Raw genomic sequence first — 26,578 nt, forward strand, 5'->3', positions numbered from 1 at the left:
AGCAGGGACTTGAAACTTGACTGTGAAGAAAAATTACTAAAATATAAAATGTTGAGTAATTGAGCAGTGCTTCTGCACCTCATTTGCTGCTCTGAAAATGAAACTGAGGGGAAGAATAAATCCTTCATGTACTTTTAGATGTTACTTAGGGCACAGTGAACGTTGTTGAATCCCAACAGTCCACCCAGCACAGGCACAAGCAGTGTTTGACAAGATGCTTTCTCTTCAGTTGGCTGCTGGTTCTTCCTGCAATGTACTGCCATATCCAATGAATAAATAATTTAGAGTCATCGTTAACTCAGGCTCATAGATAATTCAACCTTCTTTTCTAAAAAACTTTCACAGATTAGGAGCTGTAGACTCTGAATAAATAAATCTGTTTACAAATTAATTCCTTTCAACCTAGTATTTTCATGAAGCTTTTGCTGTCAAACTGTCCTGGCTCATTATATTCCCAGCTTTCACCTACACATGCTACTACTATAAATATTATAGTTGAAGCCATAATTTGTTTTTTAAATTTTATATTGTTCTTCATAACCAAATCTTGCTTAGGCAATCAAATTCAGCAGCTGATGTCTTCTGTACTTGTGTTACTTCCCTTTAGTCTTGCTTATTGTCAAGACATACAAAGTTATTTCTTCTTGCATTATTTTGTTTACTGAGAATTTTTTGAGGTCTGATTAGAATTGTGAGGATTCTTTTCTGGAACTATTTTTTTTTTTTTTTTTCCCAAGCCAGGAATTCTTTTGTTTTCTTGTTGTTATGTTGCATTAGAAGAGCTATTATTTTATCTCTCTTTCTAAAGGAATAAGCATAATAAAGAAAAGACAAAAAAAGTAAAAATGTATCTGTGTTTGACAGTGATGATTGAATGACTGAAACCATCATAGCAGCTTCTATTTTGGCTAAGTTCCAGTGTCGTCTCATTTAACTTTCATAATATTTTGAAATATTCTGCAATGAATCCTGATAAAATCTGACAAATTCTTTCATGAAAAATATATGGTGGATGGATATTGCTATTCAGACTTCCTTCAAGATAACTATTTTTATAGCAGTAATCTTTCAGTAGGTAATCTGTAGAGTTTAGTCATAGTTCTTTGTTCATTTAACTAATGATGGCATTGCAGAAGGAAGCCCCAATAATTAAAGATATAAACCTATCCATTTTCCTAATGAATGAGTCACCAATCTTTGCTATTTTTCTACTGAAGGCGTTTTGTGCTTCAGAATTTGTCAGAAAAATATTCTGTCAGTAGAAAATATCTGTGGGTATAGACATGTTTTCATCACAGAGCTCCAGGAGTTCAGCCTTGTAGTCTACAGATTCCTATACTTCTAGATCCTTAATTTCATTGTCACGATTGTATATTGGTATGTATATCTTTAATTGCTGTTTGCAGATGTTATGGCCTATCCTAAAGTGGCTCTCATTGAAAAACGCTTTTTGTTGCTGTTCCCAAGGTCATGATAATATAATGCTGACATCTCTGTGTGGTGAATATCTTGTGTTCCTGAATATTTTTTATACTTTTTTTTTTAATTGCTTTTTTATCAGCTCCTGGATAGCAATGTTCTCATACTCAGGGGACTTTGAAGTTTATTTCTTGGGTCCTTTCATTGCATTTGTAGCTTTTGTCATTGCTTATGGTATTGTAAAGTTATGAAAATGTATCTATCAGATTTTGGGAGGTTTTTGGCAGATTTTAATTACTTCTCTACTTTCCAATCAATTCTTTCCCCATAAATTTAAGAATTCTCCCCAGTCTGTATCCCAAGGTCAATCAGATCAAGTTGGATTCCTTCATAGAAAGCAGAAAGAAATTGCAAGAATTACATAGGATTTATCTTTCTCACTTTGTCTCCATGTTTTCAGACCTGAATGCCTTTATGAGGTTTTTTGTTGTCTGGAGGTTTTTCATGCCTTTCTAACTTTTTTGTAGGATTCTTAAAAGCCATATTGAAACACTAATTACCATTACTTCTCAGCTACTGTTTTCCATCTGTGATATACACTATAGACCACAAAATGTACCATGTGCATTTTGATCACAGTTTCTGCTGCAGTAGCAATGCCAATGTTGCTCCACAGAAGACAGAAATTGGAATGTTATTTGTGGTGAAATCTTTTTCATGAGATAAGCAGATTTCTCTAGGCTTGAGTTGAACAACAGCCCAATGACCCACATGGAATTGTTGTGTCAAAACTGACTTCAATCTTATAGGGAACAGAAAGTTAAAAATACCAGATTTTGTCTTTGAAAGGAATTCAGGGTGCTTTCTTATCTCTATGCTGGGGGGTGGTTCAGCTTTTCACAGGAGAAAGAAAAATTTCCCAGGGAAGGAATAAATGAAAAATAAATCAGAATAAGTTCACGTTAGCATTGTGCCCAACGTGTAAAGTAATTACTTTAACAAGCCAATTAACTTTAATAGACTGTCCCACTGTTCCCTTGTCTCCTTAGCTGACCTGTCTGTTGAAGCTTTCTGTAAACTTAGCACTCTATTTGCATAGCTGCAAACAATTTGAGGCTGCTATTGTTGGTTAATCTACAATCTGAACCTGATTTAATTGCAAAGAATTTTAATGAAATGTTCAGGGTGGCAGGAAGGAAAGAGGAATACATAATGCATATATGTTTTTCCTGCTATAAAGAGGTAGCAAAATATGTGAACCTACACTGATGGAAATGAGGTGTTTGGTGAAGGAGACAGACACTGAGGGTCAATAGACTATCTAACCTAAAATTTCAGCAGTGATACAAAAACAATGGCAGCAACATGTGCAGTAATGTATTTTTGCATGCTGATGACACTTTTGAAACAGTCTGTGGGTGTTATTTAATCAAAATTTGTCAATTTTTAAGAGTTAGGGACTCCTTTAAAAAAAACTATTATTTTTAAGAGACACAGTAGCAAAACCTTTATATAGTTAAGCTTTGGATTGGAAGTAAACTAATAATACACAAACAAAACAAACAAAAGTCTTGAGTGGATGCAGTGGATGCAACCAGCTTCAGAGTAAAGGATAACTCTACACAAAGATCTTTTGTATACAGATTCTTCAAGACATACATTCTACATTATTTACATTGAGTCAAGACAGTTCAATAAAGAAAACAACTCTTCCATAAACGCTATCTATACACCATGAAAACTTTCTTTTTAATAATAATAATATATTTCTGGCTTTTCTGCAATATAAATATTATTTTTAGAATTTTGTATTTGTATTTTGTCTTATAATTAATTGTGGTTTTTTGTACTAGTGAAGTAAGTTCTCTAAGTGTTGCATGTCCAGTGTATGCAGTGTACCTTGAAAAGCAGTATGTAGAGCTTCAAAATACATAAAAATTTGGTGGAACAGTAAATTACTCACCCTTTCAGCAATTAAAAATAGCTGTCTTGCTATCTAGCTATGCTGTTCAGTGTGCTGGCTTTAAAGGCTTTGCCTCTTAGCCCCAGTTATACCTATGTAATGATGTTCATTGTTAGTAGCACTTTTTTTCTTTCCAGAGGACATCTGGCTGTTAGAAAGTGATAAGCAAAGCATTGTTGCTTTCACTGGGAGCCCTAAAATATCCCTAAAAGGGCTTGGAAGAAGGCTTAATTCAGGAAATATTGCTTATCAAAATCCATGCTCATTTACCGCACACGAAGACTGGTTGACTAAAGGAACAGGAATACATTTGGATAAATTGAAAAAAATAAACATTTACTATTGAAAGACAACACAGAAGCAACTTCCCTCCTGGTGGAAGCAGTGTATCTGCATAGTGTTACTGAGGCAAGAATCTAGTTCACAACAGGTATATCATTAAGCAATAAGGAAAGTGAATACATTTTGTGTTCAAATTTAAAAGTAAGTAGACATTCACCTGGCTTCCAGTATATGTTATTGTAAACAGCTATTAGGTGGTTGCATTGTGATTACAATTTGGTAAGGTGTTTTCTCTCCCACCCCACTTTTCCCCCAAGAGAAAGAACATGGCAATTTATATTGGCATGAGCAATAGATCACCTGAAAATAACTGTTTTAATTATGTCTAGAATCAGAATTCCCATAGCATTTCTTTGGAAAACATCTCTTAGGAAGAGTTGGATTTTTTTCTAATTTTCTCTGGCTTGTAAGCTTTTCTGTGGTCATGGGATTTCTTTGTTTATTTGTTTTTATTTGGAAATACAACTGTCATATAATTTAGAAGGGTCATATATACAAAAATAGAATGCATCTGTTGCCTGATACTCTATGAGGTTATGTGTTAACAGGGTATTGTGGCCATATATTAACAGGCCTTGTACAGATAAGTTTGGTTTGAGAGGAGGGGGGACATTTAATTTTGGAATAAATGTTTATTATTTGAGAAAAAACATGTGCTATTACTTATTTTGTCCTCTGTGACATTTGGGAGATACCAATAAACCAAATCATATAACTCCTTAACAAGCTATCAAGCAGTAACTCCTGAACCCCTGCAAAACATACTGTTCCTTTCTTTACACAGTAACAATAATTTAAAGTAAAATATATCAGCTTCATAAAATGGAAAAGTTTTACATCAGTTTGAGGAAGTTCTGTTTTTTTTTTTTAATTTAAGTTCTTCGTTGTTAGGCTGAAATTTTGTCTAAACAAGACGCAGCCAACATTTTCTGTCAAACTGTCATAGGTGCTCTTTGTCACATTCTACTGCTGATACAACCCAGAAATTTTATTTCATTATATTATAATTTCAAATAAGGGAGACAAGTTTTGTAAAGGTGGAGACCTAAATGTCAATTCCCATTTAGTATAGGGGTTGCATGATCCTTCCTGTTTGCAGTTATTTTCTGATAGTTACCAAACACTTTTTTTGGGGGAACAAGAAGTCTTTTTGTTTGTTTTTAACCAGTATCTTAAATTTCTCTCTACAGACAAACTGGGAAAACAAAAAAACAAAAAACAAACAAAATCAAAATCAAGACCAAGCCAGTTGGGAATATATTACTAGAAAATTGTGTTGTTCTCCATTAACTTTATTATTGGGCCAAAGCTTGTGTTTCAAATGGAAAGAGTTACTTTTTGACACCTAAGGATAGCTTAAGAAAACAAAAAGGTTTTTTACTTAATGAAACAACCCTAAGTGCAAAATAATATGGTCAATGTAATGAGAACAAGTTTAAAAAGCAGATAAGTCAGCTTGCTTGGAAAGATATAGTAAGGATGTAAACATTTGCCTTAGCTCTATCTAATCCAAATATCAACAAATCCCAATAAGGTTAACTTTTTGCCTCTTGAGAGTATTGATGAAACACGTGCTGTCACTGAAATGAGTAAATGCAGTCATTTTGGTTTAACTCAGTGCTTAACATCCTTAGGAAAAAAAGTGATAGACCTGCACAAATCTTCTATCCCAAGAAAAATCTTATAGTTTAGAAATACTAATAATATCATTTGGACATGTAGTTAGGGTTACACCTACATGGAGGGTTTGTTTGCTTGTTTGTTTTTAATGTTACCAATATTATCATTGCTTTGCTGCAGTCATGCCAGTGTTCCATCCAAACAGTATATTTGTTAATCATACTCAAATTTTCAAACTCTTTATCCAAATTTAGAATTATGTCCACATGAAGGTACAAAACAATACAACATTCAAAGATGCTAATTGTCAGCATCTTAGCAACCACATTTTGTTACACGGTGAATAGATTAAACAATAAAACTTATAACACAAAAAAATTACATTTTCAGGGTTCTCAGACAGAAACATTTTATAGTCTTTTTTATAGAAATGAATAAACTCCTAATGCCAGATGCAGCCAATATTGAAAGCTCACTGCATAAGGAATTTATCAGGAATTCAGTACAGATCAGGGATTTTCAGTTATTACCTAACTTGGTAATAATCAGTCCATAAAAACTGATCTGAAATTACCTGGTCTTTTCAGTCAGATAAAGGCTGTGCTATTTTTTAACACTGATGTACTAAACATAGAATGTACCTGGAAATACAATATTAGCTGTAGTAGCTCTATCAAGGATGGGTCAATTTAGATATCATTTCTTTTTTAATGGTCTCTATTTTTTCTTAAATAGACGTCTTTAATAGTAATATAGTATATCATGTTTCAAAAGTAAGTTAATTTTTCTTAAGTTGCATCTGTGAGTCATTTTTGACAGAGAATGCATATCTACTAGCTTTATTTCAAACATAGGAAGGAAGATGAATAATCTTTCACCCAGCAAGTTTCAAAAATAAAAGAGTTAAAAGATAAATGAGTGATTATCAGATAATGGAGAGTTAAAATAGGAAAATATCAAAGAGGTGGACCAATTTAATTCAGTTTCAATGTATAATATTTACAGTTTGATTTATTTTTTTTCCTTTGTTTGTTTGTTAGTTATTTGTTTGGTTTTTTTTCAAATGGAGTAGTTTGAGTTGGAAGGGACCTTCAAAGGACATCTAGTGTAACCCCTCCACAATGAGCAGGGACACTTTCAACTCGATCAGGTTGCTCGAAGCCCCATCCAATTTTATATTGAATGTTTCCAGGAATGGGGCATCCACCACTTCTCTGCACACCTGTGTCTGTGCTTCACCACTCTTATTGTAAAAAACTTCTGCCTTGTATCTAATCCAAATTGATCATCCTTCACCTTAAAACCATTACCCCTTGACCAATTACAAAAGTCACGGCTAAAAAGTGTGACCTCATCTTTCCCAGACCCTCTTCAAGGTGTTCTGGGGCCTTCTCTTCTCCAGGCTGAACAAGCCCAGCTCTCTCAGCTGTCTTCAAAGGATAGGTGCTCCCTGTTCATGGCCACTCTGACAGGTCTAGGTCTTTATTATGCCCAGATGTGGTTGACAGATAGAGTTATTAAGAGTTTTTAAGAGAAAATGCATTGAAGATTTTTTTTTTTTCTGGTGGTCGTGGGTTTTTTAGGGGATTTTTTTTTTTTTTTGGCTTTGTTTCCAAGAAAATAAAGTAAGCTGTGTACCGATTTACCCCTGGAAGACCTCTAATTCTGTCTATTCACAGCTCCTTTTCTCCCCAGTCTGCAGCTGGGAAAAACGTATTTTTTTCTTTTAGCAGATATAGTTTAAATCTATTGTAAGGTAACAGGAGTTCATTGATTTATGGTCTAAGAAATTAATAATAGAGAATCAGAAAAGAAGATAGAGAAACAATTTTCCTTATTGTTGTGGTCGAACATGTCTGATAGATCAATCCTAAACTCATTCCCAATAGTCACTGCAGAAAGGCAAAATCTAAAAGAGATCTTAAAAGTATTCTCACAGTCAACTTTTAAAGGCTGTTGCTAAAAATCCCCATATTTGGGCTGAGGTTTTAAATGCAGAAATCTGTGGAGGTTTTTCTTAGTCAGAACAGACAATGAAATTTCTGCAAATGAAAGTCTAAGAAGAAAAATCGTAAAGTATTTCTTCCAATGACTTTTTAAATAATTTTTCCCCTGGATTTCTGTTTTTCATAGGTTATTTTATAACAAAGCCAAATGGGATATTTAAAACCTTTCATTAAAACAAAAAACCAGAACAACTCATCCAATATAAAATATATAATGGAGAACAGTTACTAAAGTAGTGAAATAAATTTAATTGCAAGGAATGGAAAAAAAAAATTTCAATTAATTATAATTGTATATTCATTTTAGTTTACTTTGAAAATCTTACAGTAGCAATCACAAATGAAAAATATATTATAAAGCAGCACAGAACAATCTTCCTCAACCCAAAAAGTATAGTAGGTACCTGACATATTTAAAAATGTCCCCTATCAAATATTTTTATGTACCTAAAAAAACTGCCCTGGATATTGTTTTTATAGCATTTAAGTGACTTTTTCAGAACAGTTATAATAAGGTTGATGGTTTCTGGCCATTGCTACATCTTTTTTCTGCATTGCTTCTTGTTAGATCTTAATCCTCCACTAGTAATTCACAATAATTGAAGGTGAAAGAAATAAAAAATTAAAGAATTGGCAACTCCTATTTAGATGATCGATTTCTGAATTTTGTTGAAGAATTTAAAGTTTTCACTATATGGGACGATAATTTGTTAAGGGATTAACAGTACAGGGAACACAGTAAAAAATGTGGACTTTTCAGAACGTTAACAAATATGCCTGTCTGAATAATTGCAATAAAAACACTATAACTGCAGTTCTCATAAACAGAATACTGTGAGTTTTATAAGACCTGCATTTTGTTATTTCAGCTGCTAATAATTACACTCAGCTATGGAACAACTTTTAAAGCAGAATTTTATCTCTGGAGTATTCAATTACTATATATTTGTAACAGTAAAAATGCCTTCAATTTAGTTTCATATTTGTTCAATTGTGAGCTTGTTTTAAATGTTTGTTTCACTTCAGCATAGCTGCCCTTTTAACCTCAGGACCCTACACATATTTTTTCTGTCTCTGGATGCAGAACTCCTTGAATGTTACAGAAAAGTGGCTTGCAGAACTCAGAGCCTGGGTGGAATATCATTGTATTAAACAATAAAATCTAATTTATTGTGGTGTTCTAGAACTTAATGTTCCAGTTTACTGGACAATGAAAGCTATACATCAGAAAGAACCTAGACATATAAGGAATTATTGTTTTTTTATTCATCAGCTTTAGAGCAGTAATAATCTTCCAAAGGAGCAATATTCAGAGTGCCGTGGAATATTGTCCTTATGATGTTTGTTAAATATCACAACAGTAATCAAGAAAAATATTTGCTATCACTGTTGAATCAACAAACCAAGATGTTCCTAATAAAACTCTTTTCCAAATGCCAGTTACAAAACATAAAAAGCTCTTGCCTTTGGTTTTAACCTCTAGCCAAACACAAAGTAAGTGCAAGTATCACGTACAGTGTGAAGTATGTCAAAATACACACAAGAGGCTGGGGACTTTTATGCACAAAATTTGCCTTTGGAGAATAAAGTTCTGAGTTATGCCATGTCCCATAAGCTGAATTACAATGGCATTTATATGCCTTGGATAATGCTCAGATGTTGATACTTAATGATCTCTTCACTGTAGCTCTCACATTCCAAAGTGAGATTCATTTCAAACTCATGTGGAAGTCTAAAATACCTCAGATGATATGTACTCCCAAAATCCTCTCCATTGTCTATAAAAGGACCTTCTCACAGCTGGAGACCACTCACTGCCAACAACTGAAATTAGATAATGTGAAGCCTTACATTACATCTTCTCATTTCACTGCCAAAAGGCTTAAAAGACAAAGGGTTTTTAAGCATATGTGTAGACTGCTGAGACAACATAAGGAACTTAAGCTACATCTTGGGACAATATGATTTCAATATGTTTTTGGAACATATATAAAATTTCTGCTTACATGTCCATTTTTACCTCTATGGCTATGGCCTTATCACTTAAAACTTTATTCATTTAAGGGAAAAAGAAAAGATATAGCCTTAGAAAATTGTTATCCTGATTTAGTTTTAAATAAGTTATCAGCCGATATGTTCCAGTATCCAGTATATGCTAATAAGTGCCATGAGAATGGAATAAAGTGAGTAACCAATATTTTGCCAGATTCAAATCATCCCCAAATGAATACATAAAATTTACATAATGCATTATCACAGGAAAAATAGTCTTCTTATTTTTCTCTCGTTAAGAATCATTCCATATGAAATATACATCTAAAATGTTTACTGGACAGTGTTTCTTTATAATACAATGAAGTTAGTAATGAGCTTAATGAATGTAATAACTACGCAGTAATGCCACATAAAACAGTTATGGAACATAGTCCTTTATTTAATGTTGGATTATTTCATTTTGAAGAGGAACTTTCACTGCTTGCTTTCATTTATTAATGATAAGCCTTCTACTCTCAATGTGAAGGATAACAACACATAAAAAAATATTTCAGTTTTAGACTACTCAGGTGAAAGTATCTGAATCATTGAAATTGACAATGTTATGATAAAACCTTATTCTTGGACTTATTCCCTTACTCACCTATGTTTTCCTTTCTTTCAACCATTTTGCAGTCATCAATTCTGTGTTTCATTCAAGCTATTTTCTTAAACCCAGACTGTTTTTAAGACATAAGTACTTGATAAAAAATTCTCTGGCAAACTCCTTGTGGTCCATCAGGGCTTAAAGTGATTGTCATTTTTTTTTCCTTTACAGCACACATCTTCTGTGTTACTACTAGTCATTAGTTTTCCTGGCTCACCTGAAAACAGCTCTGTCAGTCTCACTGAGCTTCCCAGGGACATATCCAGTTCTCCTGAACAATTCTCAGGAGAGTTTCAAGGGGTACTTAGCAAGCTAAGATTTGCTAAGTCCTCCTATGTCTTTAAGTTAGGGTGAAAAACCCTCACCCAAAACCATATTCATTGATTTGAATTCATTCTTGTCCCAAGAAGTAATAAGGTAAAATGCAAATGGAAGTAATTATTCACAGCATCCAGTATAACAACTCATTGTTAAGGAAGTGGGCAGAGAAAAATCATGCTGGATCTAATGACTTTTAATAAGAAACACTTCACACTGCCTCTCTCTCTCTACTTCTCCCCACTTCTGAACCCTTTTCCTGTAGATTATGTTAGCTGTTACAAATAATCTCTTATTTCAAATGTTACATAAAGAAGAATTTACACTTTTCATGTTAAACTGGATAGTTCTTATTTAGGAGATAACCTGATCTCACTTATCAAGAATAATAAGTATTGTTTCACTTCATTGGTATTGTAAGTAGTCTAAATCGTTAGGCTATCGATCCCTTCTTAAATTTTGTTGAGTTGTTCCCTATTTTATATTCATCTATAAATTCTTCCTTTCCCAAGTCATGACCTCCAGCTCCATTTCACTTTGCTTTTCCTGTGCTCCTGACACTGAATCTGTGCCAGATCTGACTCGTTTCTCTTTCCATGAGCAATTTAATTCACTAAAATGGTACACCGATGTCTCAGCTGAAGGGATTGGGAAGAGAAGATAATTTTCTTCCATTATAGACTTTAAATAAGATCACAGAAATTCCAGCAAGAATCAAAGCTGACACATGTAAGGAAGGGCACTAAGGAAGCAAAGGATTAAGGAAGTTAGTAAATGCAGGAGGGAAGAAGAGAAAATAAGATGACACTTATTTTAGGCAACAGCTGCTTATCAGAGCATCTCATGTCTGTGAAACTGCAGCCACAGTATGTGTTTCAGTGTCAAACCCTGTAACACAGCTCACAAAGCTACACATTTTCTTACAGCTAATGCAGCTCACTGCTTGCTCTCAATTAATACCAGATATGGCCTTGACCATCCTGGTGTTACAATGAATATGAGGTAATAAAATTCTACCATTATTTTTTTGTATATCTATGCTAAATATAAAAATTTACATATAGAATATAGACAATACATGCAGAGAGACTATATATACAGACATGCATAGACATTGTCTTCATTTATTTGCTGCAATAATCGTACTTTAAATCTTGAAAAACTAACTCCTGTTATTTTGTCAATTAGTGAGTGATGATCCTTGAAAGTTCTTGTTTGGACCTTTATCTACAGGCATGCTCATAGAAATATTTAGGCTAAGATGATTGCAAAATGGAAGACAGCTCTCAGCTGAAAATTAGGGTACAGTTTTGTTCTTCATTTCCTAATCCAGACACCTTTCAGGGAACCTCATTAAATGTTTGTCCTTGTTCCAGCCACAATAGAGTTAATTTTTTGCAGTCATAGTAGGGGGCAAGGTCGTGGTTATGTCAATGAGGTTTATGTGTACCACAGGGCATTGCTGAGGGTAGGAATAAGGGACTCGGACTTCCAAAAAGAGTGTGGCGTCTGGATGAAAAATCTGTTGGCATTGTCTGCCATTGTTCATTGCCTTCGGGTCCCCATGAGCATATTTGCATATGAATCACCCTCTTTTTCGTACATTTTGCTACTATTTTGCTTTTACTGTTCCTATTTCATTGATGGTTTTGGTAAATTGTTCTTATTTCAACACATGATCTTCACATTTTGTGCCTCTGGTTCTCAACTCCATCCCACTGGGGTGGGAAGGGAAGGAGAAGGGGGGAGCAAGTGAGCAATAGTGTGGTTTGGAGTCTTGGTGGGAGAACTAAATTGGGGAATACCATTCCTAAATCATGCCAACATTTGACATGCTTTAAAAATGAATAAATAGATAAATAAATACATCTAGAGAATAGAAATACTTATGTGGTTAAGGAAATATAGAAATAGCTTGGTAACTGATGCATGATAGACTTTTGGAGTGCTTCTGTGGTTTGTTTTTTTTACTCTGAATTAGTCCTTACAGAGTGTGCATTTTTGAATTTTGTTTAGACTCGATTAAATTAATTTCATCCTATTTCACTGTATTTTTGAAAAAGTTATATTGCTTCAACTATCTAGATGGTTGGGTTAATACGAAACAGGGAAAGTAGCTAAATTAGAAGGATAAGGGTAGATGAATCGACAAAACCCACTCTAATTATTTTCTGCATTTTCATGAAACTGAAGTGTCACTAGTTTTTATAAGAAAAGATTATCTGTTTGTTATAGTCAAAACAATATCAAGAAAGGTACAAAAAAAAATTGGTTTATTTCTTCAGACAAAAGCATTAATTAATTTATTTTATTAACAGATCCAAAATCAAAACCAAAATTACATCTATCTAGATTAGTTCTCTTAAATAAATATAAAATAGTTTTGTTGTACCTCAGTTTGAGTCAAACAATAACTACTGGAAAATCTTAACTAGAGAAAAAATATTTCAGTAGCAATCCTGTTCTTGTAATAATTTTGATAAAGTATATCACAATCTCTTGGTAATGCAATAGACTTCAAAGCACTTTTTGCTTCTATATCTGACATACTAAACATACGGAAAACATTAATCCTTCAAGCCTGCATGGAAACAGAATGTCTTATTACTTGCATAAACAGTAGATTTGTGTCTGTGTAAGGAAATGATGGAATAAGAATAGAAATTAAAACACCACTTGAAGTAGTATAACATGAAAAAGTTTGTCTGCGGCTCTCAATGATCAACAGAAAGAGAGTTTCCTCTGCTGTCTCTGATCCTGAAACAGCCTGTCTGCCTTCAGATTTAGAAGGAAAATAGCTGGGGTTGTTTAATTATTTCTCATTACTTCTTGTAAGATGCAGTGTTTGCCAGCAGAGGTGTAGTATGATATCAATATAACTATAAAGATCTCAAAATATGGCCCTTTAATTCTTTATGATTCTGGAACAGGTACAGGAATTTCCTGCAAGTCTATCTTGTTCAGTAGAGCACAGTGAAAATCTAGTATGCAGAAATTTCAGCCTTTAGGTTCCATGTGCAATTCTCATTCTAAGCCCTCAGGAAAACACAATATCTTACAGTGTTATTTGAAAACTTATTTTCTGTTTGCTTCTTTTCTTCCCACAGGATTACTATTTAACATGATACTGAGTGTTTGATACTCAATGAACAAACAGCTATTTAATGCTTCCTTCAGTCCCTTTCAGTGCATGGCCACAAATACTGTTAAGCCCAGAGCATTCAAATACGTCACTTGTCCAAGTGACACTTGCCAGTTTCAGCCCCCTGATCCTAGAAAATAAAAGTCCTGGCTGCCATCAGTACAGGAGATGAAAACTCAACACTCCACAAGTCAAACCAACTATTTCCAGAAAATGCACAAGTAACATTATTTATACATATGTGTGTGTTTGTTCTTGAACAACATGATTATGGTAATTTAGATATCACTTCTATCCAAGGCTAGGGCAGATTTTTAAGACTATCTGTGCTAGGCCTTAAAATCAGTTTCAAAAATGCATTGCATTTTTCATAGTGGAGGCAGAATACAAATGTAAATGAAGAATTTAATTTCTTTTTGATTACTTCCCATACAATATTTTTTTCAGCTTAAAGGAACAGAGAAACTTTCAGTATTCTTTTTATACAGCATTGGGGAAATCCTTAGTAGAGATCAAAAATGAAATCTTGTAAGGAGAACTTTGTTATTAAGAAATAATGGGGGGAACTTTATCTTATCTGAATAATTTGTCTGATACAAAGCAGTTCCAAGCTTTCATCTGATTTTAGATTTAACACCTAATCTGAGCTAAAATTACCTATTTTTATATGCAACAGGAATGAATACTATGTATGTGCACTTGAAATAAAGGTAATTTTACCTTAGTTGCATCTTTGGTTTCTTAGCAACCTACCAGCACAAGTCCTGCCTGCATTCAGTATTTCCTGAACACCTCAGAGCAGGTGATCACATTTCCAGTGCCTGTTGGGACCCTGTGGTTTACACAGTTGCCTACACTGATCCCATGAGAGATCAAGGGAGCACACATCAGTCACGGGCAGAACAGCTTCAATATGGGTGTGCTGAGGCACTGGGACAATATAACTGTGGTGAGGACTGGTTGCCCACAGGAGCAGTGGAGGCCCCACGCCTTGGAGTGTTCAAGGCCAGATTGGATGGGGCTTTCAGCAGCCTGGTCTAATGAAAGATGTCCTTGCCTATGGCAGGTGGCTGCAACCAGATGACCCTTAAGGTTCCTTCCAAGCCAAACCATTCTACCATTCCAAGATTCCATTATTTCCTGTTGTTTTAAACTTAAATAGTACAGATTCTTAAACAGAAATTGTTATGAAGGACTACTGTTCAATTTACCAATATGGACATAACCAAAGTGCTAGTTTTCTGTAAATATGAAACTAATATATAAAGGTAATGTGTAACAGTGATGGCTACACTGAGTCAGAGGAAGCACACGTGGTAGCACCAGCACACACACGGGCACTTAGCCACAAATTGTGGTACGTGGTGCACCTCTCTGCTGGTAGAGCTCAGAGGAAATTGTTCTTTGTGGGAGGGATCCTTCCATGTGTAGAATGTCACCCTGAGTATCTGCTGGGCAGTGGTGTCCAGCCTCTCTGTTGGTGAATTAGAGCAGCTAAATTGTAAGCACATCCACCAGCCATGCACTTGCACTTTGCATACCAAAAAAACAAATAAACCTGTGTTCTAGGGACCCCTTCCCCCTTTGTCTCTTTTGCTGTAGGTAAAATATTCCAGTTTTTGGGACTGGGATCTAAGTCTCCTTGACGTTACTGATTTTTATTTTTTATTTTATTTTTTATTTTCATGCCTATAATGTTCCGATTTTTTTTGTTTAATTTTAATATTTACTGTGTGACAGAAAGAGGTTATTTGTCTCCTATTTAATTATTTTAAAAAAACAAACTAACAAACAAAAAACAAAACAACAAAAAAACCCAAAGAAACCCAAACAAGCCCAAAACAAAGCAAACCACCTAGTGGCAAGTAAGGAGGAAAAAAAACCTATTTTCATGTAATACCTCAGCTTCTGTGTGAGGTACAGATCTGACGGCTTTATCAATTCAGGTGATGATTTGTCACTTTCATCAGTAACCATGTCCACCTCTCTCTTCCATACAAAGCTTTGGTAGCCCATCCTTTAGAAATTCCACGAAAATTATCAATTAACATGTAAAGAGGAATTTTACTCTGTATCCACAAAATTTTTGATCTGCCATTACTGGAAACTGAATTTTTCCATAGGAAGTCCCACATACACAAGATGAATGCTACAGAGTGAAGTACTTTGTGTAGGAGCATCATTTCTGATGCCCATATGTTAGCCACAGAATTCCCAGCTAATGCTCCCAGAATTTCTTTGTTTTTTTTTAAAATTTGTGTACTCTAGTGAAGAGGTTTTGAAAATGTTACAGAAAAAAAAACCACCACTGTGCCATACACTGGTTATAACTTTCTTCCAAGAACCACTAAGGTTTTTTACCCTTTCCCACTTTCTCCAACTAAAACACAAGCAGCATTGCTGTTAAAGAACATATTCCTATCTAGAGCTAAGTATATGAAAGAAATCATGCAGCTAAATTAGAGCTCTGCTAAAATAGGTTGTGTAAAATACTCTCTCAGTGTCATTTTCATATTATTTCATAGTATTATGGGGAGATTTGAGACTGTCTAGAACCTTGTGGAGTTCACATAGACATGAAAATGTCTTGTGTATTGTGTGTCTGGGAAATATCATGCTTTCATAATGATATTCATTTAATCTTTTATTAATGTACAATGCAATTCATATTATAATTTAATATTTCAGCATAGAGTTTTGCCAGCTTTGAGATTCAGAGCTCTGGATGTACTAGATAGAATGTTACTACTTGTATGTTTCTTTTTTAAAAGAAAACAATCCCCTAAAACAGCGTTTCTAGAATGTAACTTTATGTACTTGGAAAAATGAATGTTCAGTGATATGAACTACAGCCTATGTGTAGTCAAAACATTTAGATTTAGCATTTGTTTTGCCAATAACTGAGATACTAACAAAGATATATTCCATATTCCAGATATGGTTTTGTTTTTTCCTTTTAGTTATATCACTGTGCTTTCTATATGCTCACCCAAATTCTAAGTAGATTTGAAACATAAAAGGCCAGTTTGTAGTTAGAAATATTTAGGTTCTCTAAAATAGTCTGAAGTGTGTCTGAAAGAATATATAAAGTGTAAAAGTCCATCTGAATGAGATGTAGAAACTTACAGGTGTCAGTGTTTTAACCAACACCTTTAAGAACTATTTAATGCGATGTTTAAAATGAACATTGTAAATCTTGTAAAAGACCAACCCTTTTATTTCCAGTCAAAACTGTTTTTAAGTAGGATTTGGGTTTCCCTTATGTTGTTAACAGGTAGATAAAGGAAATGAGATTATAAATAAAAACAAAATTTCTCTGATGTAGTTTCCATGGTTCAAATAGAATACAAAACATTCATTAAGAATGACTATATTTCAATATTTTGGTCTTGTTCTACTTAAGAAGAAAAAGGGATTCAGCCATATTTCTAACTAGACTTCTCCAGAATCATTATTGCTTAACATGATGAGTTTCCTAGTAATCTGGAATATTTAATGAAACTCTGATATCTCATATTGTGGTGAAAAAAGGCATCTATTTCACTATACTTATTAATTTTTTGAGGGAGACCAAATCCCATTTCAGTTTTATTATTTTTTAGCTCCAACAATATGTACTGTGTTTACTCTAGTACTGGGAAATCTACCCTCACACAGATGATATCTTATCTGGGAATTTCTGATATTCATCAGTTTGACTTTTGTTTCAAGCAATCAACATTTTTGAAAAGGCGAAACCTAATTTTGTGTACTTCTCCATAGTTATTCAGGAAAAAAAATCTAAAATGGTAAAATTTCAAATCTGGAACATTGTCATGCAAAACAAAAAAGTTAAAAAAGTTTACTATCTAGTAAACTAAGACATGAATTTTCATCATATTAGGTTCTCTGTGGTAGCTACTCCATTAACAAATGATGTAGTGTAATGAATGACAGTGGAATAACCCAGACTAGTCCAAGGGCCTGTTGCCTGTATTAGAAAAATTCTTCGTGCACTTTCTTCATATCCACAGTTAATGAAAGTTAGGTAGCCTGCATTCAGATGAGCTTAGACTTTTTTTTTCCTTTTTTTATTGTGGGTTGGACTTCATATACACAAAATCAGTTTTACCACCATAATTATGTATCAATAATTTACCACCCAAATTTAAAATTAGATAGCGTCCATAACCCTTATTTAACACTTCTCAATACTTGAGATTTGGTTTACTGTGAGGTAGCTACCACAACAGGGAGTCAGATGATCACTTGTCATAACTGAATAGGATAATTTTTTGCTGAATAGTTTGACATGTGCATGCACACTCTCTCACAAGACTGCTTTTCTTCTTTAATTAATGAAAAAATAGTTTGGAAATACAAGTTTTAACCATAAAATTGATAGCTGTAATGAGAAAAAAAACCCTCATATTTCTCTCAACATAATAGTTACTTGATTAGTAATACATTGAGATTACATGACAGCAGATCATTATGTTCATTAATATATTTTGAAGTTTCAGGGGTTTTTCTCTTTTAACTGATGTACACATGATTTTTTTTTTCCCCATTAATTTTAGATTCTTTTTTCTTTTTCCAGGTTGAGTGGTATGAATTTACCTTCTCCAGTTATCAGCAGTAAGAACTGGTTACGACTCCATTTTACATCTGATAGCAATCACCGACGGAAGGGATTTAATGCTCAGTTTCAAGGTAGGAAACCTATAAAAGCACACCTAAAAAAACCTTTACCTTTAAGCATCACTAAAGTGGTGATGGAATTTGATAATTGTATTTAAATATCACGATCACAGTAAAAAGCTGGCTCATATTACTACTGTTCTTACACTGCATATCTGCTTTCTGTGTGTGATCAGACGTCTCTAGGGATTTACTTTCAGAAAAAGTATATGTGCTTCACAATGCAGTTTGCTCTAAATATGAATTTGCTTGCTCACTTTTTTCATAATAATATTTTTGCTGTCAGTCTGATCCTTGCCTTAAAAACATGCCTGGAATGCAACTTGCAGAAAGTCAATTCCACAAAAAGGCAGACTCCCATCTAAATATTGTCTTCCTTCATTATTCAAAATCTAACTCTTATCCAGAAGTTTTTATTCATGGTTTGGAAATATGACTCAGCCACAGTATAGTACAAATTATGTTTCAGGCTCCTGTATATATATGCATATACAACTTCAAAAGAAGACAAGAGGATGTCAGTGTTGCTGTCGTTTCTGCTTATGTTCATGTAGATACTTTTTAAAATGCAATTTTTTAGAATGGATTCATTATTGATTTTTGTACTTTATAAATCATTACTCAAAATGAAAGACATGATAGTTATATTGAAAGTAGAAAAGCTTCTTAATTTATCTGTGCTTTTAAATTCTGCACTTACATAAGCTGTTTCAACCCTTTTGCCCCCCTCCCACAGCATCAAATCATTTAGGAGTTTAGACATCTCTGGTTTTTTTCCTGAAACTGTGGGACCTCTATGATTTTTAAAATGACAAATACACTGCAATGTCTATATTATTTCTGGTGACTGTGGCATGCACATCCAACGAAAGTATTTAATATACATAGTTCTTTTAGTTTTAAAAATATTTTGAATATTTCAGAAAATAAAAAAATCTGAAATTTAATTTCATTTTGCCAACTCAGTATAAGACTGTGGTCCTTTGCACTTACAACTTATTTTTTTCCAGAGTTTATCAAGGATGCATACATAATACCATTGCTGGGGACTATGAATGAAAATGCACTGCTTATGTTAGCACTGTGCCTTAAGCCTGTTAATTGGGGTCTACAAAAACAATGTGATTCATCCTGCTCATGCACCAGAAAACTATGAATGCTCAGAATAACAAGGGGAACATTTGGGATGATGCAACACACTGGAAAATGGCTTTTGTTCCCCCTCTATATATCTTATCTCTAGACAAATACTCACCAAGTAGTTAAAACTTTTGTGAAATATCTGGGGAGATCATTTTTTCAGATGTGTCTCTCTTGATCTGCATAATATTGGGTAGTATTGGAAGAGACCTCTGGAGTTTATCTAGTCCAGTGTCCTTCTCAAAGAAGGGTAACCTAAAGCAAGCTGCCCAGGACTGTGTCAGGTGGGTTTTGAATGCCCCCAAGATTAGAAACTCTGCAGCCTCTCTGGGCAACCAATGCCAGTGTTTACCCTCAGAGTAAAAAAGGTTTTCACGTATTTGTTAGTGGGATTTTCTGAGTTTCAATTTGTGCTTATTGCTTCCGGCTTGTCAATGGATATCGTCATGAGGACTCTGGCTCCTCCTTTCTTACACCCTCTCATCTAACAGGTATTAATGCACACCAATAAGAATTCACCCATGATGCCTCCAAGCCTTCTCTTCTCCAGGCTAAAATATGCCAGCTCGTTGAGGTTATCCCTTATGTTTTTATTTTCAGAAACTTATTTCTGTTAAAATTCAACAGCCTTGACATATATTTCCATCTTAGGTACTTCTCTCAAGTTAAATAATTATTTGAACTGATCATGAAACAAACAAAAAAAAAAAAGAGAAATGTCACAAAAAATAAGTCTTGTGACATACATGACCTTGTTTTCAGGCACAAAACCTAGCAGTGAAAGGATGCCTCCAATGTCTGATTGTCTCCAGACACAATTCTTGTACTTGTCCTCTGGGCAAATCCCACATTGTAGTCTATATGACTATGAGACATCCAAGAAATATTTTACTCATGGGCAACTATTCCCAATAGTTTAAACAGACTGTTTCAGAGTACACACATGTAGTTGTGATTAATGTGTTGATATATTGAGCTATCCTGTCTTTGAAACATGTAAAATAAATATATAGATGTTTTCATGTAACAATTTAGCACTCACTTTACTAATAGATGAGTCCCCAGTACCAGACCAAATTGAAGGAATTCTTTATGACTGTTCTAATTTCCCAGAAATTCTAAATCTTGACCAGCTGTCTTCAGGGCATTTGGGACTCTACTTTCTAATGTTACTGAGACTGCTTTCTCCTGTTGCTGCTTGCTAGAAAGAATAGTTCTTTCAGTCTGTGCTGTCTCTTTGTGACTGCTTGCTTGGTTCATTCGTGTGTGTGTGGTGAAGATGTATAATTGTTCTGCACAAGAACAATAGTCCATTATTTCAGGGAAATAGAAAAGTCAGTAATTTTAATTGCAGTCCTTAGATATTAAATGAAAGCAGTCTTTATACTTTATGAGATAGTAAGTTACTGTGTTTTAGAGTCCTTATATAGATTTTTCATGGTAGCTGTCAGGTGTAAATGCTAGTCACAAATAAATAATCACAAGATATTCTGCAAAAAGGGGTAGATTGCCCATTTGCAGATTTCATCACAAGGACTGTGGTGGGTTGATGTTGGCTGGATGCCAGGTGCCCACCATATTAGTCACTCACTCCTCCACTTCACCAGGACTAGTAAGAGAAAATGTATTGAGATAAGAACAAAGTATCACTCTTCAGGTACTGTCCTGGGCAAAGCAGACTCAACCCTCACATATTCTCACTCCTTTCTCTGGCTGCTAGTAATGCTGCACAGTGACATTTTCCTTCTTAAATATGTTATCCCATTGCTGATGGATAACCTTGGTCAGTGGCAGGTCAGTCTTGAAACCATCTGGTTTTGGTTCTATCAGACATGAGAGAAGCTCTGGCAGCACCACTACCCCCACAAAAAGCTGCCACTCAAACCCAATACACAAATATTCTTTTGATATTTTTATATTTTTAATATAAATCTATTTAAATCTATTTGTTTTGATCTCACACACCTCTTGTGGTTTCACTGGGAATTAGACTAAAATGGACTGGAGTTCCTCAGTCCTGAAAGTCACTGCAGGTAGAACTACTATAAGGGGCACACAAGCATAATCACCAGCTTACATACAACCATCCCCTGCCATTATTTTATTCCTATATTTTTGCATATCTGTTCCAAGCCAATTTAATCCATCCCTTTCCCTGATGCTGGTTCCTTTCCTAAATACTCCATAATTAGTCTTGTAAAATACCAAAATGCTCTTTCGTTTAACTCTACAGTGATCTCTGTATCCCTGAGCTGGCCACCTCTGAGATCTCTGGAGTGACTGGAGTGCTCCTAGAGTGAGATGTGCTCCAGCCCTTGGGGCTGGGTCTCACCGGGGACGGCCCTGGGGAGGCTGGGGTGGAGGTTGGATCTCTATGTTGGTTCCCCACCTTGCCCAGGACTTTCTGCCTTCTGCACTTGTGATGAATCTAGGGTGGATGTGGAAAGGCCAGGGTGAGGTGCCTTTTGTCTCACCCATCCACCACCATGTCCCTGTGCTCCTCTGTGGGTGAGCTTTTTATTGCCTCAGTGTCCTGGCTGCAGAGGGTGAAGGCCCTGCACCCATGTGGTCAGGGTGGTTTTGGGGGCCAGAAAAGGTTGAGTTCCCCCCCAGAAGCACCTCATTTTGCCTCTCCATTGTGGAGATTGTTGGGATCAGCTCTGTCAGGATCGTCCTCTGCTGCTGCTGCTCATCCCCATCCTGTTTCTCTGGGACATGGCTTGCAGACACGGTAAAGCCACTGTGTCTCCAAGACATGGTGCTGACCAAAGTGTGACCACTGTGACCACTGTGTTGTGGGGTCAAAACCCCAGCAGAGCCAGCCTCAATGCTGGAAACAGCCATGTGGAATCAAGCCCAGCTTCTGAACTGGCAGCATGGCATGGCACAGACAATCTGGCTTTCAGGGTTTTGTCCACCATTGGTTTCTGTTGTCTTGGACATAGGGACAGGGAGAATCAACCAAAGGAAGTGGCCACCATCTTGTCTTTGTCCCAGGGGCTGCATGGATGTGACCTATGGGGAGCGTCCCCCATCCTGTTTTTGTCCTGGCACCCACAAGGAGCTAAGTCAAGGTGGTGAACTCCTGTAGTTTGTAAAGCACCTTCTCTTTTTTATGCTTTTGTTATTGATATTGTTGCTGTTACTGTGTGTTCCTTATTCCATTGCTTTTTTTTTTTTCTTTTTGTTATCTCAATTTTTCTTTTTGTTATTATAGTCTCTGTCTTTATCCTCCTGTTAACTGGAAAGGGTGAGGGGAAGGGGAGTGGCTTATTTGGAGCTTAATTTCTGTCTGCTGTTAAATCCCCACACTAACCTAGCACATCTAGCAGTGTCACTGGCTTTTCAAAAGCAAGGCAGTATGGGATGTGGCATAACAAACCTCTTTGAGCAACAATGGGATTAAAACCTTTTTTCTTTTCCTAGTAAGAACTCAGATTATCAGACTTTTTTATATAGTTAGCATACAGATCCTTTAATTACTTTTTTTCCCCTCATATCAAATTAACATCATGTTTATTATCATTTTACCATAGCTATATTATTGCTGTAGCTTGGCCTTTTCCAGTCAGCCAAAACTAATACTAACAAGCAGTCAATTTAATTTTCATTTCTTTGTTTGATCTTTGATCAGGCAAACAGAATTATTATAATTTATTTCATTAAAATATTGGAATTACCAATTGGATTTAAAGCTATGCATAATTAATTTATTTGTTGAGCAATTTTTTCAGATCTTTGCAGCTTGCATTTTCAGCAATGTTTAGTACCCCATTTTTAACATGATCAAGAAAATCAGCTCACTGGTATAAAAAAAATTAACACTGTTCTAGAATTGCACTTCTTAATGCATATATGCTTCAATAATACATAACTTCAATAATACATAAATGCATAAATACAATTTTAAAATACTTGCCAAGCTGAATTTATAAATAAAATGTTGTAGTGTAAAAAGTGAATCCAAATGATTGGCATTTGGATATCCTCTTGAATCATATTTATTGTCCCGTCTTCCATCAGATTAGAGTAGAAGTTTAAAGAAAAATTAAAAATTTTAAAAATTAGTTAGGTACAGAGTGAAGGGTTTATTTTGGTATTTGTTGTTTTTTTCCTCTCCACACATCCTTTGTCCTTTACATTTGAGTTTTTGTATTTTGACATTGATTTCATCAATAAAAATATTTATGTCACAATTTCTGTGTGTCTAGCTGTGGAATTTTTTTCATAGTTTCAGAATTTCTAGTCAGAAGGAGGCACCATGTTGAATGCCCCAAAAAAAAACTGAAAAAATTACATTGCATTGACATTCTCTGCCTTGTCCTCTTCATGTCTGCCATACCAGCAACATTGGTCTCATGCAAATGAATTCTAGCAATAGATATCATTGGATATGGTTCTTGCTCTGCCTTGTTCCTTGGTGGCACTGCCATGAGAGGAAAGATGTTTTACAGTCATTTAGTTATGAACTTTTTTTTTCTTTAATTCCTCTACCCTCACCTGTGCTAATAAATGAAAACCCCTTGCATATTCAGTGGGAGTTGCAAAGCATATGATTTGTCTTATGCCAGTGCTTCATGAATGCATAAATTCCTCAGAGGTGAAGTATCATTAACAGGCTAACTAGGAGATGAAAACCTAGCACTTCCCAGAAAAAAAGCTTATTAATGTACACAGAATGACTTAAAAGGTATTATAAAGAATCCCCTGCTTTGTTGCATGTTTACAGCATATACAGTATGTGTGTTAAGCTTTTGTTTATTGCCAGAACAATAGAATAGTTTTTTAAATTTTTTTTTGTTTTTTATGAGGAAAGAACTCTACAATACCTTTAGCTATACAGCTAAAACTGATCTGCTTAAGTTAAATATTTATTTCAAAATTCCTAGAAATGGAACAGAATAAGAAAGCTTCCAAAACAAAATGTGATTAATGGCTATATTTACTTTCACACTAACTCAGGCCTCTGTTGCAGAGCATTTCAGATAAAGTATTCTATTTTTGGCAAGTTTTCAGAGAGGTTCAATAAGGTATTAGATATTTTGATAATTATGTACCACAAGTTATCTGTCTGTTAAGTCTAAATACATTCAGAAATTCAGGATTTAACTAAAAGATAATCCTGGAGTCAAACAATGAATATAATAGAGGCTGCTGAAATAAATGTATACTGATGGAAAACCATAAGTGAAATAATGTAAATCAGCTTGCAATTGCTAGTACTTTCAATGAATTTTCATAATTCACTAAGTCTGCTCATAAATGCCTGTCTGTCCATCCTGCATTTTCTTTAAAATCCTACAAATGATGTTTCAAATAAGTGAAAGAATTTGCAGTGTTTCCTTGATGCATAGTACTTTTAGTCAGGGGTTACTTTTTGAATTGTTACTTAGAGTAAATTAGAAAAAAAAATAGTAAAAGAAATTGATAAAAACAAAAGCCAGAAAAATCTGTTATTTTCTACCTCTTAAGTGATGCTGAATAGAATTTTCCTTTAAATGGTACTGAGACAATAATGTATATTTTGTTACATTTTATCAAGAGAGTAAACCAGTCTTGATACGAAAACATCAACAAGAAGATAATCTACCATCTTCCTTGACTATTCTTTTCTATGGTTAATAGAATCACTGTTAAACATATAGACCAGTACTGGCACAGTAATACTTCTTTCTAAAATGTAATGTAAAATGTCACTAAAAAAGCTCAAACGTAGCTGTCTCATGATATCAGCACTAAGAAGATGCCAGTTTAGTAACAGCAGTTCAGACTTCAGCCACTGTTTGGCCAGAACTATTCAAAAGACTATGGTTGAAGTGGCACTCAAACAAGGAACTGAGTAGTTCTCATTTTATGATTTATTTTTAGAGACAGTTTCTACAAACTACCCAGTGTGTTCTGCAATGGTGTGTATTTACAGAGTAATTTGTGTTGATACAGTTTTCCGGAACTATGGAGAATATTTGCAGTCATTGAAGATTTGATGCCTGCTGGACTGCTTCTATTATGATATATCATACATTGAAAGCACAAAGTAGCTAAGGCAGTCCATCAGGGCAAGGGGCCAGCTAGGAGACATAGAGAAGGTTAATGGAAAACAAATAGCTGTGCTCCTTTTTAAACCTTCAGAACCTGTGTCAGCTTATACAAATAGAATGAGAAAGATTTGTGTAAAAATCTGTTGTGACACCAATTTATCTTGGTGCCATTTATTCACTAGTACTGCATGCAGAGATTTCCAGCACAGGGAGCAGGTGGAAGGTCTGATAGTGACAGGCAGTACTTTGCTGAATTGATGGAACAAGGGAGCCATCTGATCATGAACCTACAGCTTTTACAGGTAGCCATATAGTAGAAACATTTGTGCCTGCTGTGAAGCTCTCTGGAGTTGTAATACCGATTAGTAGGGAAGATTTGGAAAGCTGTTAGTGAGACAAACACTAGGACGGTGTTTCACTCTTCAGGCAGGCAATAGAGACACAGAAAAGGGATGGACTGTTCCAATGAGTTGCTTCAAACTAGAGGTTCTATGGAAGACTGTGATGCTTCTGTGAAAAGTCAAGTGGGCAGCTGAGAGGAAAAGCTTCTTAGGATGCTCCCAGGTTATTCAGTGTGGGATCTTGTTTTATAAACAAAATGATTATAGAATTCCCTTCATAAATTGAAGCAAATAGTAAGATTGAGAATGATTGCTTTCTTTTTTATTCTCATAAATACTTAATTTTTAGAAAGAATTCATAGTACAACAAGCCATGGTGAAGCAGAAGAAAACCTAAAAACAAACTGTTTACTGGTCCCACATGACTTTGAGTAATAAGGAAAAGAAGTTTAATTCACAAGTATAATCTGCAGAGAACACTGATGCTACTAAATTTCAAAGTGTAGGTTCCAGATTATCCAAATTATTCCCTGTTAATTCCAGGGCCAGAAAAAGGCAGTATTCTCATAATTTGGATATTAGAAAGATTAGGCACTGGGGTAAAGCAAACAGAGCATTGGAGTTGACTCTTCAATCTTAATTAAGAAAATACTTGGTTTTACAACAAGATTACTCAGATTGAAAAAAATCACAACAGGGAAACTAAAGCAAAAGGAAATCGATAAATTTTGCTCTGTACTGAGATAAATTTGCTAAACTCCTTCAAGAATAATCCTGTGAATGTTCTTGAAAACATATCACTGTTTTTTACCGAACTCTGCAAAATATTTAAAGCAAGGTGTAAGTAATATACATTATTTACACACATACAATAATTTACAAATACCTTTGTAAAAGATTTGTATCATATGTAAAAATACTGAAAATA

The 26,578-nt window shown here is 34.8% G+C and overlaps 1 protein-coding gene across 2 annotated transcripts in view; it reads left to right on the forward strand.

The window, feature by feature from the left end:
- The window catches only part of CSMD1 (CUB and Sushi multiple domains 1), a 1,067,087-nt gene that overhangs the window by 664,464 nt on the left and 376,045 nt on the right, over positions 1–26,578 (forward strand). For both annotated transcript variants that reach the window (XM_015621308.3, XM_015621309.3), the window contains exon 6: positions 18,031–18,143. In XM_015621308.3, coding sequence (XP_015476794.1) covers positions 18,031–18,143 — 113 coding nt within the window. The remainder of the gene's footprint in view (positions 1–18,030; positions 18,144–26,578) is intronic.

Source organism: Parus major, chromosome 3, assembly GCF_001522545.3.
Source record: "Parus major isolate Abel chromosome 3, Parus_major1.1, whole genome shotgun sequence".
Lineage (NCBI taxonomy): Eukaryota > Metazoa > Chordata > Aves > Passeriformes > Paridae > Parus > Parus major.